The sequence below is a fragment of the Heptranchias perlo genome, chromosome 28 (genome assembly GCF_035084215.1).
Source record: "Heptranchias perlo isolate sHepPer1 chromosome 28, sHepPer1.hap1, whole genome shotgun sequence".
NCBI lineage: Eukaryota > Metazoa > Chordata > Chondrichthyes > Hexanchiformes > Hexanchidae > Heptranchias > Heptranchias perlo.
Window position 1 is genome coordinate 36,463,692 of NC_090352.1, and position 16,597 is coordinate 36,480,288.

The 16,597-nt window shown below is 39.9% G+C and overlaps 1 protein-coding gene across 5 annotated transcripts in view; it reads left to right on the forward strand.

Moving 5' to 3' along the window:
* med13a (mediator complex subunit 13a) overlaps positions 1–16,597 on the forward strand; it is a 153,158-nt gene that overhangs the window by 112,404 nt on the left and 24,157 nt on the right. For all 5 annotated transcript variants that reach the window (XM_068008495.1, XM_068008496.1, XM_068008494.1 and 2 more), the window contains 9 exons: positions 3,293–3,411; positions 4,067–4,157; positions 4,858–5,075; positions 5,436–5,632; positions 7,106–8,025; positions 10,167–10,346; positions 14,089–14,312; positions 14,473–14,665; positions 15,506–15,932. In XM_068008495.1, the coding sequence (XP_067864596.1) occupies positions 3,293–3,411; positions 4,067–4,157; positions 4,858–5,075; positions 5,436–5,632; positions 7,106–8,025; positions 10,167–10,346; positions 14,089–14,312; positions 14,473–14,665; positions 15,506–15,932 (2,569 nt within the window). The remainder of the gene's footprint in view (positions 1–3,292; positions 3,412–4,066; positions 4,158–4,857; positions 5,076–5,435; positions 5,633–7,105; positions 8,026–10,166; positions 10,347–14,088; positions 14,313–14,472; positions 14,666–15,505; positions 15,933–16,597) is intronic.

Genomic DNA, 16,597 nt, shown 5'->3' on the forward strand with positions numbered 1-16,597 from the left:
TGATGAACAAGGTTAGCTCTATTGAGTGGTGTTTGTGCATGAACAATATCATCCGTTTCAAATTTTAATTTTCAGAACTATGAATCAAAAAGTAGTAGTTACATGTGTGATGTTGCAGAGGAGGGGATTGTTTAGATGTTGCCAGTTTTAGAAAATGATTCCCCCGCACCCCCCCCCCCCCCATTTCTGCTGCCGACCTTCCCCTTATTTTGAGCTGAAAATTGGTACTGTACTTTGATTCCAATCTGGATAAGATCTAATGTTATTTAAAATTTGAGTAATTGTTAATTAGACATTGTCTAATTCCAACTTCAGGGACTTTTCTGTTTCAGAATAGTTTTTTTTCTTGCACACTGTTGAAGTGTGATTGCTTTAGGGATGATTCAGACTGCTTTTTGGACCTTTTATTGAGCTATGGCGAAATTAAAAAAAAAAAATGACATGTTGATAAGAAACTAACTATACTCAGTAGAATCAGTAATATAATGCCAGTGTATGGAGAGTAAACCTGCTTATGACGACCACTTGATTGCTAATGCTTGTTTAGTTCATATCACGGGGAGTGGCATCTGTTAGCTGCTTCCCTAAGTTTACACTTAAAACCAGCTATCTCATCCTGATGGCAGGATCATAGACCCACGTGAAACAGAGTCTGTGGGGATAATATTAACCTAATTTGTCAGATGGAAATCCCATGGGATCGGGTCTAACACTGGTTTTACACCCCACCCAATATTTCTCTCTCTTGATAGAGAATAAAATCGGGCGGGGTGTAAAACCAGCATTGCACCCAATCCTGTCAGTTTCTCATTGGGCGGGTTAGGTTAAAATTGCCCCCCATGATTCTGCTGTTAGAGAAGGGAGCTGGATTAGCAGTGTAAACATGTGAAATGAGTGCACAGATGCCAGTCTCCCCATTCCAAATTAAAGAAAGGCCAGTGTAAAAGTGCATTAAACCAACTTCGATCACATTCTGTAAGGTTTGCATGTCAAAAAGATTATTTGAGTTGGAATGTGATCTACTTCACAATTAGCAAAGTAAATGCTGTGCCTTGAAATATTTTTGCTGCATGCTCAACCTCCTTGTAGAGTCTCTGTGTGTAATATCAAAACTTTGCAGTGATTTGTGGATATGCTTGATACCTTTGAGACAAGCAGCATTGGTGGTTGCCTTTTGAAGTGCAAACCTCAGGAGGTGCCATTAACAGAATAACATTGTAAAACATTGTCAACTTAGGGTTGTTAAAATTTCTCCTTTTTTAAAGAAAAATCTTTCCTCCCCTCAAGGCCACTGAGGTTTTGTATGCCCCAGGCTGAGATTGACTATCTCAGCACAGATCATTGGCCTGGCTGGTTTTTTTGGCTCAGTAACTCACCACATGGTGAATAAAGTGACTACTTCATCAGTGTAGTCTTACTATGGTTGCTATTTGATGGTTTGTACATGTTGTTTGACTGTCCTTAAAACCTTGTTCTCCCTTTTGCCGTCATTACCTTGGAGCTTTTGTTCTTTATTTGACATTAATGACTTCCTCTACCTGATGAGTATTTTGGATTGAATACTTTTTGGCAGTAGTCTGCCATCTTTTTAATGCCACATTTTGTGATGAGATTTTTTGCAGGTGACATTTTCCTTCACATGAATTGCTCTGGATGTCAGGTCTACAGCTAAATTGATTATAGTCTCCCTAGTTATGATATAGACTGCGTTGTACTGTGAGAAAAGGCTGGTTAATGCAAAAATAGTTTGTAATTTATAAAATAAACAGGTGTAGAGGGATAAGCACAGCAAGGACGGAGTGTGAGCAGAGAATCTCAAATATTTGTAGAATACTTTTCACTGATTATATTAAGAACAGTAAAGACAATTGTTAAATGTGATGAGACTCTCAAAGAGAGAATAGTGAGTTCGTAGAAAATAAATGAAAATTGGTGGGGATTCTTGACAAGTGCTTTGCATTAGTGTTTACAAAAAAGGTGGAAATTGGGGAGGTAAATCCTGAATTGGTCAAATGGGCAAAAAAGTAACAGGGTGGAATTCAATATGAGCAGGTGTGAGGTTGAACAGTTTGCTTTTAAAAAAAAAAGTGTACTTTGAATGGGGAAAGGCTGGGTGATGCGGAAGAGCAGAGGGATTTGGGGGTTCATGTTCACAAGACATCAAAAGCGTCACCCCACGTGGATAAGTTCATTTTTTTAAAAAGCGCTTGTGGAATGTTGCATTTTATGGCAAGAGATATAGAATATAAAAGTCGAGAAATAATGGTGAATCTATATGAGACCTTAGTAAGACCATAATTGGAGTACTGTTTGCAGTTGTGGGCTCCCCACTCTCGGAAAGATGTTGAAGTAATAGAGAGGGCATAAGAAAAATACAAATAAAGGCTTAAAGAATTAATTGTCACTGGGTCAAAATCCTGGAACACTCTCTACCTAATAGCAATGCGGGAGCACCTTCACCACATGGACTGCAGCAGTTCAAGAAGATTAACCACCACCTTCTCAGTGCACCTAGGGATTGGCAATAAATGCCGGCCTTGCCAGTGACGCCCACATCCAGAGAATGAATAAAAAATAATTGAGTCTGTTTTTGTTAGAGGAGATCATCAGGTGATTTGATAAAGGTATTAAAAATTATGAAGGGACGCGACAGAGTAGATAGAAATAGACTCTTTACAGTAGTTGAGGGATGTAGAGCAAAGGGGCATAGATATAAAATTAAATGCAAGAGATTTAGGATGGAGAGCAGGAAAACCTTATATTTTCCCAGAGGGCGATGAGGCTATAAAATGCTCTACCAGAGCTAATCATTGAAGTGGAGATCATGTCAACACATAGAACTACACAGCTAACCTATTTTTATGTAAAAACTTGTGTTTGGATGATCATACGTTGGTAACAACATTTTTTGTTAGTAAGCTACTGTTTGCCTTTATTTATAGTCTTTATAATCTGTCAGCAAGTGAGTAAGATGAGCTTTTCCAGATAGTTTCCTACTGCTTTAACCACTAAAGCTACCAGACTCTGGTTTCAATTGAAAGAAATAACTTGCATTTATGCAGTGCCTTTTACATCCTCAGGACGTCCCATGGTGTTTTATAGCCGATGAAGTCGTTTAGACGTGTAACTACTGTTGCTTTGTAGGCAGACATGGCGGCCAGTTTACACTAATTACTGTTTGTCTCTTGCCATAGTATTAAAAAGTTTAACTCTAATCGAAAGTATTAGTCTATAACTTCTCGCACAAGTGGTTATGAACAATTTCAATAGGTTTTCTCTCTTAATATTGCAGATGGACAAAAATCACCATCTCACAATCGTACTGCATCCACCAGTCTCATGAATGAGGTTGATCTGGTTGTCTCATACAAAGACCTTGACAATCTGTTTGATGACGAGGATGAACTTGGGGTGAGCTTTTTTTTGCCCAGTTTGAAATGTTTATTTGTTTCCCCATGCCTTTTCTTGGGTTATTACAGTAGGGAGATGAGGCGACCTGATCTCTGGTTTCTGCCTATAGCTGCTAGTGAATGCATAACAGCAGCTTGGGAGCTGCCCTACCTGTAGGGTAATACAGTACTTGACTTGTGCTGAGCACCAGCCTTCAGTGATGTATGATGCGGGAATGTTGTTAAGGCTGGGATCTTCCATATATGTCTAACATATTACACGTTGGAGTGCTTAATTTTTTTGAGGAGAGGAGAGAATAACTTAATTGTGTTATTTTGGAGAATATGCTTCTAAAACTTTCTGGACTTGTGCCACTGGAAATCTTAACTTTTTTGCCTCTTAAGTCAACATGATATTGCTTTTGTTAAATGTAGAAGAAACTTTTGTTTTACAAAACAATAATGGAGATTACGTAGTACGATTGCACGGTTTAAAATTAATATATGTGCAAATCAGTCTTGCAGTTGGTTTCTCTACCAGTTTATGCATCATTAGTAACTATGGAAAGGCAGAATGCTAATATGTATTATCAATGGGAGTATTTTTAGGATGTACTATTCTTCTGAAAAGAATTGACTGTTTGTTGTATGTTCATCTAATTATTTTTGTTCAGCAGGCTGGTTCTCGAAATACGCATGTTGGACCGGATGAGAAAATGGGCAATAGGGATTCAAAGGCGGGGCCTTTTGACACATTCCCTTGTATAAGTAAGCAAAATTATTTAGAAAAAAATCATTCCAGGAATAATCCAATATCCATGATATTTATCTCCCAGATTACATAACTTGTTTCCTTTTAAAAAGGAAAAATATGCTTTATGTTTGTATCTTCCTTTTGACCTCTAGGTTTGAGGCTAGAGTTAATCATTAGGCTTAGCCATGCAATAAGTATTTTATTCACCACCGACACTTGTTTTAAACAACTGAACACTTTTTAATGCATGTGTGGGAGTTGATGGTTGTCCATTTGTGCTTTCAGCTGATTGAGCAAAGTTGTTTTTTTTATATAACTTTTGATTAAGAATCTGAATGTTTTACGCTTGTTAGGATGTCAAGGGTATCTTAATGGTCATATAAGTCATAGTCCTCACTATGTAGACTAATAGAGCAGTTTGTTCTGTCTTGGACTTCAAGCCTCCATGTGTCCTCCCATCAGCTGATTAAAGAATAGTGGAATGGACTTGAGAGCTAAGCATAAGTATATAAATGTTGACAATTGTGGGCTGTATAGTTAGGTAAACTGTTGACTCAAAAGTCACAGCAGGTGACCACGGCGTTGCTAGGTTTTTGGCTTCAGTTAACTTCTGCCCTGAGAATAGTAGTTTAATCTTGTGGCCCTGAAACTGCTCCATTTCATTCCTTTGTAGTTTTTTGCTAAGCTCGTACTCAGATTAATTTGTTCTCGCAGGCTCTGCAGACTTACAGCAGATGTTTCCAACACCTCCGTCCTTGGAGCAGCATGGTCCAGGTTACTCTCCAATGAATATTAACTGCAAAGAGTTTGGAGGCCTGGATAATACCCCAGGAATGACTCTGGATGGCCACCATTTTACTGCAACAAATCTGAATCATTTCAAGATTGAAGTGGAAGAGGGGATGGGTAGCCCTAAACCTTCAGAGATCAAGGTGACAAAATTAAGAATGTATAACTTGCAGAATTTCTTAAAGGTTTACAAATAAGAGTTTTAATGATTTTTTTTGTTATGAATTTAATGGATTAAATTGGCTATATCGACTATGACATGCACTCTTATGCTCAAAAATACTTTAGTAACATGACTATAGCAATTGATCTACTACCAAAACAACAACTTGCATTTATATAGCACCTTTATTGTAGAAAATTATCCCGAGGTGCTTCACAGGAGCATAATGAGACAAAAATGGGCTTATTTTCTATGAAGGCTAGCCATGGATCCGGCGTTGTTACGCACGTGTAAATACAAAACTTGATCTAAAGTTCTCTTGTTTGTTTTTCTTCCTTAGGATTTTTCTTATGTTTATAGCCTCGAGAAGTGCCAAGGTTATGTGGGCTGTACTATGTTTGCGCCACTGAAAATCTTACCAAGCCAGTGTCTGCCTCCTGTCAAACTGCCGGAGGAGTGTGTGTACCGTCCTTCGTGGACTGTCGGCAAGCTGGACCTGCTTCCTCCTGTACCTCCCATGCCATACATCCGGGACATGTAAGTCTCAGTTGCACTATTGGTCAAGCAAGTGCAGACAATTGTCTATAAACTGAATTCAAACCGAAAAGGAATCGAACAAACTGTTTGTTTCCAATAGAGCAGAGGCGATTTAATTGGTTTTTAAAATTATGAAGGGTTTTCATAGGGAAGACTGTTTCCTCTGGTTTAAAATGTCACTGAGAGGGAGGAAAAAGGATGGGAGCACGAAATGTTTTGCCACAGGGAGTACATGAGGCATTGCAGCTTTTAAGGGAAAATTGGATAAATATTTGAAGCAGAGGAAGATACAGGGCTATGGTGAGAGTGTAGGGCAGTGGAAATATTTTTCAATTGCTCTAGCAAATACTGGCCCAGACACAATGAGCCAAATGGCGGCCTCCTGTGTTGTAAACTTCTAAGGATATGCCACCTCTGGCCTATTTATGCATAATTGGAGTACTAAGCGAATTACATGCAGTAAGCATAGAAGTTTGTGGGATTTTGCACTTTGCCAAATCTCTTAATGTAATTTTTATGGCTGATGAATCTCTATTCTCAACTTATGATCAATATAAGCATTTTGCATGGATGTGAAATTTTGAGTTGCTCGTTAATGGGAATAAAAATACAGAATAATTTTTTAAACTTTGGAACTTTCCAGTGTAACATGTCCTGTTTCTCCTGATCTGACTGCTCTTCATGCACCTGCTGCTCACATTAGGGTGGGGGCGGGGGCACACATGGCTTGCTTCCATAGTACACCCCATTGCCCCCTTTAACTGGCCTCCAGGAGTTCCAAGTGACAATGAAGTACATCTCTTTTTTTCTTTTTCTTTTTTTCCCCAATTCTCCCACCTCCTAACTTTCTTGCTGAACAAGCATGCTGGCAGCCTGTGCCCTCTCCACCTGGCATAGCTCAGATCAGCAACAGGGTGCCATTGGAAATGAACCTTCATGCACGACTGTTGGTTACTCTTGATTCTGTGAACAGGGAGTAAACCTGTTTACCCTACTGGATGTTTAGAGCTGTAACTTTTGCAAAGCAGGAGTTGTTGAACTTGTGTTTACCGCATCTTGTAACACTGAATGTTCTGTAACTCTCAGCTACCATGCTGCCCTTCCAGAGGTTTATGATTAAGTGTGACAGAAATAGGTGGCAGCAACCATTGTAGATTTAGCTATGGGCATATAAAAAATGTACCACTCATTTCAGTATATGGATTGCTGTAAAACTGATATTTTAGGAGAAGAAATATGGTAATTTATAACTGATCCATCTGCCACAACATTTTACTGAAGACTAAAAGTGTACTTAGAATATTTTAGGAATATATTACTGTATGCCAGTGCAACAGTTTTGTTTTGTATACGGAATGAGAAACCTACAGCATTGTAGCTATTTTAAACTTAAAATTAAATTTGAGTACACATTTCAAAAATTCAAAGCAAAAAGTACCATTAAGTTAACGGATAATCTGCTTTGTTGTCTAGAAACATTCCCAGTGTTGGCAGTGGTATGGATCAGGATTACATTCAGACTTGCACGCCGCAAACGCATACCCCGTTCGGAGTGACGAACAGTGCTCCTCCCAGTAATAGTGGTGCCGGTGTCCTTCCATCACCCGCCACTCCACGGATCTCTGCACCAACTCCAAGGACACCACGGACCCCACGCACTCCTCGTGGATGCGGGGGTCCAGCTAGCGTTCAGGGCTCTGTGAAATATGAGAATTCCGATTTATATTCGCCTGCCTCCACGCCTTCGACTTGTCGCCCGCTGAATTCGGTAGAACCTGCAACGGTGCAATCCATCCCTGAGGCACACAGTCTTTATGTGAACCTAATCCTATCTGATTCCATCATGAATCTTTTTAAAGACTGCAGCTTTGACAGCTGTTGTATCTGTGTCTGTAACATGAACATCAAAGGAGCTGATGTCCCAGACCCTACCAAAGAATCACAGAACCCATGCACATGTGGATTCAGTGCTGTCATGAACAGAAGGTTTGGAAACAACTCCGGGCTCTTTTTGGAAGATGAAGTGGATATTATAGGGCGAAACACAGATTGCAGCAGTGAGGCTGAAAAGCGTTTAGAGGACCTCAGGAATGTTTCTCTTGAACAGGGAGAAGGAGGCCCCAAGGAGCCCGAGAAAGTGCCTGATGAGTTAATATTGCTACTTCAGGACCAGTGCACTAACCCCTTCTCCCCGTTGAGATCAGTGGATCCTTCAATAGTGGCAAAATTGCGAACAGTGGGACCGCCAGTACGTGTGGAGGATAGAGACTACTACAGGGAATGTTATGCTGCTTTGGAGCAGGGCTATCAGTTCATGGACAATATGTCGGGAGGGAAGGTTGACGAAGCACTTGTGAAAAGCTCTTGTTTGCACCTCTGGTCAAGAAGAAATGGTGAGTTACTTCAAATTTGATGGGCCAGCAGTAATTTTGTTTTTAACGAGCAATTATGTAGGACTTATTTTCTTGTTAAGGTGGATAATTTTGCACTAATTGCTCCTCTTTCCCAGTTCTTTTCTTAAGTTCGTATGTTTTTTTAAAAACTTAAAGCCATCAATAAATAGCAAGTTTAAATGTTTGCTAGTACATTTTAATTTTAACTTATCTACATCAGTGCTCCAGTTGAAAATCAAAATATTTAAAATGAATCAGATTTCTGTTTTCTTTTTCTTGACCATTTTGTTTAGAGTGAGAATTAATGATATCAGGCAACCAATTTGGGAATGTTATGGAAAAGCTTTGAAGGAAGCTGAATTAATATCAGTGAAAAGCTGATTTAGTGTTTTAAGTCGTTCCTGCTTTGTACCCGTGCCTGAATGAAGCTCCATCGCATGATCAAACTCACGATTTCTGTGAGCCTAGTTTCCCTGATGTCTTCAACACTTGACTTGTGTCAAGAACCATTGCTCTGTAAAATAATTTTAATTTTCTTTTACTTTTACTCTCCTCTCCTCCCCTTACCCCTCCCACCCCATAAAGCCAGTTCTAAAAATAGTCACACGATTTTACATTTACTGAAATTGGGCAACAGCTCATGGACCTATTTTGAGTCTTCCTACTAGAAATAATAAATTATGTAGTGGGACTCATTCCAGTAGATGGGTAGTTAAGCAAGTGAGAATTTGCATGCTTCTACTCTAGCACTCAAAAACAATGTTAATTCTTGGATTGCTCATGGGTTGAGGGAAGTGATGGTCTCCCTTTTAGCTTGCTCGCTTTGATGCTAAAACAAACTCAATAGTGAAGCTACTCAAACATCAGGAGTAACTTTTTTATATGTATATATTTGTATTATATTTTAGAATTAATAAACACTTTGACGTACTGGTTATCTCCCCCCCCCCCCCCCCCCCCCAGTTTGTCATTTTTTTTTTATCTAACCTGTTATATTTTCATACATGTTGGTATTTTTTTTAAAAAAAAGATAATTTAAATCCTATTTTTGCATTTTTTTCCTTTATCTATTTTGGAAGTGGGAACAACTTTCAAAAGCACTTTTAGTTGGTTACAGGTTGGTACCATGATTCGAATGTTTTGTTTCATTATCAAGTCTTCATGGCCCCTCCCACTGCTTCCTGCTACCAATTCTTGAACTTGTTACTTTTCTGTTGTCCAGAAGTGTCCTGCGATTTGGTTTGCAGTCATTTTAACGAAGGAGAAAAAGAACGTGGATGTTTATAACATCTTTCACATCCTCAGGACGTCCTAAATCACTTCACAGCCAATGAATTATGTTTGAAGTACAGATACTGTTTTTTGAGCAAACACGGCAGCTAATTCTGCACCCAGAATAGTTCCACAAACAGCAGTGAGTTAAATGACCAGGTAACCTGTTTTGGTGGTGATGGTCGAGAGATAAATTTTGGCTAGGAAGCTTCAAAATTTTGTTTTTCTAAAATTATAGTACTTCCCTGTTATGTCCCCCTCTCCAGTTCGTTAGAAGAAATGGATTTATGCCACTGAATGGTGATTTAATGTTTCAGAATGGTGTGAGGCCCTATGTCACACTCTGATGCCAGCTGCAGGATCAATCTGAATGTCTGCATGGTATGGTGTTTTTGCAGCCTATTTGTTCCCAGATGTCAGCTCACATTAATATCCTAACCAGCCCCTAGCCGAATAAACAGCTGTGAACTCATATTACATAAAATACTTTACTGTTTATTTCATACCTGGATTTTGTTCTTTATAATTGCACACACATTTTGAACCTGATGAGAGCCTAGAAATGACCGTTTGGGCATATTAGCTGATGAATGCTTAACATGCCTACATGGCATTCATCTGTTCATTTAATTGGGACGTTGACCCATATTAAAATAAACAGGTTAATGCTTCCGCTAAAATAGCAGACTAGCATGTCGTTAGAATATGTTTAGTATTTGTCTGTTAATACTGACAACAGTAGTTTCTAGCTCAAAATGGAACTTGAAGAAATCTTCATTCTGAAATTTTGAGTGTAAGCCAACTCGTATATATGATCTCTTGTTTTATCGTCTGAAGGTAAACTTTTATATTTATTCTTCTTTCTCCAGCTGTGGACGTCAGCATGCTGTGTTCGCAAGATCTCCTGCGCCTGCTTCTCTCACTTCAGCCTGTTTTGCAGGATGCCATTCAGAAGAAACGGGCAGTCAGGTCATGGGAGAGCATCCAGCATGTGCAAGGGCCTCTCACTTGGCAACAATTCCACAAATTGGCTGGTCGGGGGTCTTATGGTAAAATGCCTTGTACCTTTAATTCACTACCTTTGGATGTAAAATAGCGTTAGAATATATCCAATGCATTAATGCAGATTATAGGAAAGAATATTGTTCTGATATAGTATTAGTGTTCTAAACAATATTAGCCATCTGTTTCTTCCATGGCTGTCTGAATCCAACTGAAATCATGATTACCAGGATATTCTAAGGTGGCTTGGCCATCATTTTTCCCCCTAACTGAGACGAAGTGTTATAATTGTGGGAAAAGTGTTGGTAATTTGCATTGTTTTTAATCATCGTTTCCTATTTTTGTGCGGTGTTACACTGTGGAAGTGAAAAAAAGTTTGATACGCGCCAAAAGAGTACTGTGTTTGTACAGTCGAGTTTGCTGATGGCCTGATCAGCTTTTCATGTGCATTCCGGGGGAGGAATTTTCAGTTTTTGGCATAATGCATGTTGAGTCTTGAACCAATAATGGTATCCATTGACCAATGATAACTTGTAATACTTATTGAGAGGTTTAAATCAGATTTTAAATTGTTGTGTCTGTGTGTGTCTGTGTGTGTGTCTGTGTGTCTGTGTGTGTGTCTGTGTGTGTGTCTGTGTGTGTGTCTGTGTGTGTGTCTGTGTGTGTGTCTGTGTGTGTGTCTGTGTGTGTGTCTGTGTGTGTGTCTGTGTGTGTGTCTGTGTGTGTGTCTGTGTGTGTGTGTGTGTGTCTGTGTGTGTGTCTGTGTGTGTGTCTGTGTGTGTGTCTGTGTGTGTGTCTGTGTGTGTGTCTGTGTGTGTGTCTGTGTGTGTGTGTCTGTGTGTGTGTGTCTGTGTGTGTGTGTCTGTGTGTGTGTGTCTGTGTGTGTGTGTCTGTGTGTGTGTGTCTGACTGGCTCTAAGCCATTGTCTTTTGAAATGCAAGAATAGAGCTACATCTGACATCGCAATAAAAATGACAGCATGATCTTTTGACCAGCTGTTTGTTGTTGAATGTCCATAGTAACTGGATGATTAATCACAGACTAATATTTCATTGAAGTGCATAAGCACCTGTTCACAGCATAGATCATAACCAGGCATAATCCTTGACATCAGGCTTACCAAAAATAAATAATTGCACATCAACAAAGCAAATGAAGAGCAAGAAGAAAAATAAAGATATCACTGTGAGCCCCCGAATCCCCTCCCTATCCCTATCTGTGGCTGAAATAAGTGCTTTGAAATTGTATTTAAGATACAATACTCCCAGGCAAACATTAATATGATTCCTCTTTATTGGGCATCCCCAGTTTTGCAGACCCCTATTTAATCAGAATTCTTAACATATACCATCTCTGTTCAGGTTTATGTTGCAGTTGAGTCAATAAATGAAGGGTTGGTCTATGTCAGCCAGTTGATGCTTGTCAAAACAGGGGTGGAGCTCAATGTTAAACTACGCGTTGTGTTTTATATCTTTCAACTCCTATTTCATTAATGTTTCTAGTGCCATAAATGCTGTTTTACTATTGAACAAACGCTCTGCTGTTTAGCCTGAGACACGTGTCTTCAAAATAAAAATATCTTCTCAATAACGAGCAGTTTAATATTGCTCCCACGATCTTTACTGTAACTCCAGGTTTAAGTCATCTAACCGCAAAGAAATAGCTTCCAGTATTTTTTCCTTTAGAAGTGGGCAAGGGGGGAGCAAACCAGCTTCCTTCAACAACAACTTGCATTTGTATAATGTCTGTAACATAGAAAAAAATCCCAAATCTCTTCACAGAAGGGTAATTGGACGAAAAATAGATGCAGTCAAAGAAGGAGATATAGAAGGGGTGACCAAAATCTTGATCAAAGGTGGGTTTTAAGGAGGCTCTTAAATTAAGAGACTGAGGTGCAAAAGCAGAGGGGTTTAGGCGGTAACACCAGAGTGTTGAGCCTAGATGACTGAAGGCATCACTGCTGGGGAGGAGGGAGGTGGGGGGAAGAATATGCATGAGTCTGGAAGTGACAAAGGCATGGATGAGGGTTTCAGGGGCAGATGAGCTGAGGTAGTGGTGGAGATAGGTGATGTTATGGAGGTCAGAAGCTCAGCTCGGGGTCCAGTAAGACGCCGAGATTGTGAACAGTCTGGTTCAACCTAAGACAGTGGCCGGGAAAGGGGATGGAAAAATTGGCGAGGGTATGGAGTTAATGTGGAGGTTGGAGACAGTGGCTTTGGTCTTCCCAATGTTTAACTGGAGGAAATTCCAATGGTGGTTGTGCTATCCTGGCTAGTGCTGATGAAATTTGCTTTGAATATAAATTGGTAGTTGCTTGTTTGGTCACAACTATTTTTCTTACTGAAAGTACTAGGATGTTATGGCTGTATGTTTCCCCGAAATGCAACGGTCATCTTAGGTTATTGGGACAATACTGAGCTTGAGCACTCCTTACTTTTATGATTAATCAGTGATTTTGTCATTTAATCCATGTTCCAACTATCATGGAATAACAATTACTAATGATTTCTGTCCTATGTGTAGTTGAATCTGTTTAGAGAAAGATTTTGCATTTGTATCGTACCATCTTATGTCCTCAGGATGCTCCCAAGCGCTTTACAGCCAATGATTTGCTTTTTGAGGTGGATTCACTGCTTAGTAGGCAAATGCGACAGCTAATCTGTGCACACAGAGGTCCCACAAACAGCAATAAAATAATGACAAGTTCATTAGTTTTTTTGGGGGATTGGTTGAGGGATAAATGTTGACCAGAATATCAGGAGAACTCACCTGCTCCTCCTTTGAATAATGCCATGGGATTTTAAGATGGCATCTCCAACAATGCAGCATTCCCTCAGTATTGAAGTGCCAGCCTAGATATTGTGCTCAAGTCTCTGGAGTGGGGATTTGAGCCAATCACCTCCTGACTCAGGTAAGAATGTTGCCACTGAGCCAAGCTGGCATTGAATTCCTTTTATGCTCATCCTGCAGAAATATGAATAGAACTATAATGTTAAAGTGCATTTCCTTTATTTTTTTAATTGGATTATCACGTTGTCAAAACATCTCCTAAGTGTTTCACAATGAATTACTTTTAGAGTAGCGTGACTTATGTTGGCAAATGTGGCAACTGTTCTGCACCAGCAACAGGTCAAAAACAACAATGAGACAAGTGACCAAGTGATCTTTTTGGTGGTACTGTTTGAAATGGCGTTAAAGATCCCATGGCACTTATCCAAGCTTCCATATGTTTGAATAATGTCTCATTATATTCAAGGCTGAGATAGATAGACTTTTGGACTCTAGGAGAATTGAGGGATTTGGGGATTGGGCAGGAAAGTGGAGTTGAGGTTGAAGATCAGCCATGATCTGATGAATGGGGAGCAGGCTCGAGGGACCGTACGGCCTACTGCTCCTATTTCTTATGTTCTTAATCAAAGGATGGCATGTCAGCAAGAGCATTCTTCAGCACTGTATTAGAGTTGTCTTGATGTAGTGGGCACGTGGCATTAGCACTACTGCTCGTGTGTAGGATGAGAATAGATACATACTGGTTGGGCCAAAATGCCTGTATCCATGTTGTAATTCTGTGCCTAGGTTATACACTCAGCTCCTGGTGTGGGACTCAAACTAAAGAGGCGCCATCAACTAGGCCAAGCTGATGCAATAGCCTCAAACTCTGTGGTTATAAAGGCAAATTATCAGTTCTCAATTTATAGAGAGGAGACAATTCAGAGCAAAGCGGAAGGGCTAATGTATTGTATATTTTGAGCAAGCAGGCCTTGACCAAGGGGATCTTTTCTCACCCAGGTACAGACGAGTCTCCGGAGCCACTACCTATCCCAACATTTATGTTGGGTTATGAATGCGATTTTCTGGTGTTATCCCCATTTGCATTGCCGTACTGGGAGAAGCTTCTCCTGGAGCCTTATGGATCACAGAGGGATATTGGCTATGTGGTGGTGTGTCCAGAAAACGAGGCGCTTTTAAATGGAGCGAGGAGTTTCTTTCGCGATCTCAGTGCAGTCTATGAGGTAAGTCATCGTGCTTGAGTGATTTATGCGAATATATCTGACTATGTTCAAAACTAAATTCTCTTTCACATTGTCAACTGCTAAAATGATGGTTTGATGCACAAACCTCAGAATGCAAAATTATTGATGAGAATTTTATTAATTATTGTTTGAAATGTAGTCCTGTAGACTTGGGCAGCACAGGCCCATCTCAAAATTGCTTCCTGATGGCATCATGAAAGTGGGGACCAAAGCAGCCTTGAAAATTGCGGAGCAGCCGGTAAATGACTGGTTCTCTCAGCACTGTGTGAATGCTAGCAGTGAAGCATTTTCCAAACTGAAACTTTACGCTCAAGTGTGCAGACATGATCTGGGTAAGTACTTGTGATGGAAATAAATGTAACATTGTATTATCACTTCAGGATAATTCAAAAGTGAACTAATATCTTAATCACTGTATTGGCTGAAGTTTCTATTGGTTGATTTCTACCTTTGAACAAAAATCAAAATATTGAAAATCATAGGATTTTCGCTAGTACGGCTGGTCATTAATATATTTATAGAAATCCTACAGCAGTTTTGAAGCTCTGCCTGTCGCTTTGACTTTCCTATTTCTTTTCATTGTGGAATGAGACTGTAACAGAGGTGCAAAGTCTGAGTCTTTAGTTCTTCGATTGTGGACCGTTGCTCTTTCAGTTGGTTTGTACAAATACTGCTTTATTCTTCCCTCCCTGCAAACAGGATAAATTTCTTGAAACCTCTAATAATCACAGTTGCCTGTGGCTGCACACCACTATGCCATCTTGTACAAAAGGAAGGCTTTAGAATGCTTGGGTTCACTCTTAATTACTCGCATGTCCTGCTTACTCTATTCAGTCTTGGGTTGTACAGACATAAGATGTGCGCTGGAAATAGAAACATAAAATGCTGGCAATGCACAGCAGGTTTATTGGCATTTGCAAAAAAAAAATGTTTCAGGTCGTGAGCCTTTATCAAAACTATCAAAAGGTCTCGACCTGAAAAGTTAACCTGTTTTTTTTCCTCCCCTTTTCAGATGCTGGCTGACCCACTGTATTTCCAGCACTTTCTGTTTTTAATCCTTTGATAAGTGCCTGAGAGATTTGAAGTTAATGTTAATATATTTTGATCAATTTTGTAAGTAGCTTACAACTAAGCTCAACTTCAAAAAAAAAAATTGTTTCCTCTCTTTTCAGGCCCATATCTTGCTGGTCAAACGTTGGACAGTTCTTTGTTGTCGCAGCCTAACCCTGTTTCCTCTCCCAGCCGGTCCATTATTTCTCAGACTCCAGTACAGGTTCCTGCTGGGGGTTCATCTGCCGCATCCTCCACCTCTGCTCCTGTACCAGCCAGTACTTTAGCAAACACTGCCATAACCACCACGGTTGCCAGTACTACTTCATCGAGTGTTGCCTCGGCGCCTGTAAACTTGGCCAGTGCATCATCTGCAGTAAAACAGTCTTCCTCCTTTACTCCATTTGCACATTTGAACAACTCTTCTAGCGCTGTGACTGTGCAGGGTTCAGCCTCCCAGAGTGGACAGCCAGGCCAGCAGAATACCGGGACATCTGGTGACTCAGCGGCAAGTGGAACAGGGCAACAGCACCAGGAGCCTCCAGAAAGGTGAGAAGGGTGTATCTTATATGATGGTTAAAATTTCCACCTACACACTTGCAAACTATTTCACATGTTGGAGATGTTGGTGCTTTACTAAAGCCTAGTTACCTCATTTGTCATCATTTTCTGTATTATAAGAAACTTGGTTCCCTTCCTCATCTACAGGAAGGTTCCAAGGGGCATCATTCAACTATGTACAGAGTGATGAATTTCACAATCGTCTGGATTTTTTAAGAACAAAATAAAGAGTAAAGATCTTGTCACATGGTCCATTGCAGTTTCAGGCTTGGCATCAGATAATCAGGAATATAACATTTTTCTTGTGTCTTTTGATATTTGCAGATTTGTAACAACAGCACTGGGAAAACAATGCAATAATGCCAAAACAAATCTTGAAAGGGCATTTCACTTTTTTGTGTGTGTGGTTGTCTGTAGATATTGCATATAGTGCAGATCCCTCACATTCCAGAGTGTTGTATTTTATCACAGATCTAAGACAATATATAAAATCCAAAACAATGTATAAAAGCCAGTCGACCTGGAGCCTGAAATTTATAAGCCCTCTGATCGACTCAAGCAATTTACAAGCAGCTATATTTTAGAATATTTTCCCCACAGAGTTACTAGAGCTGTGGCCTTAAAGGGACATGCCAGATAAATAGCTAAATATC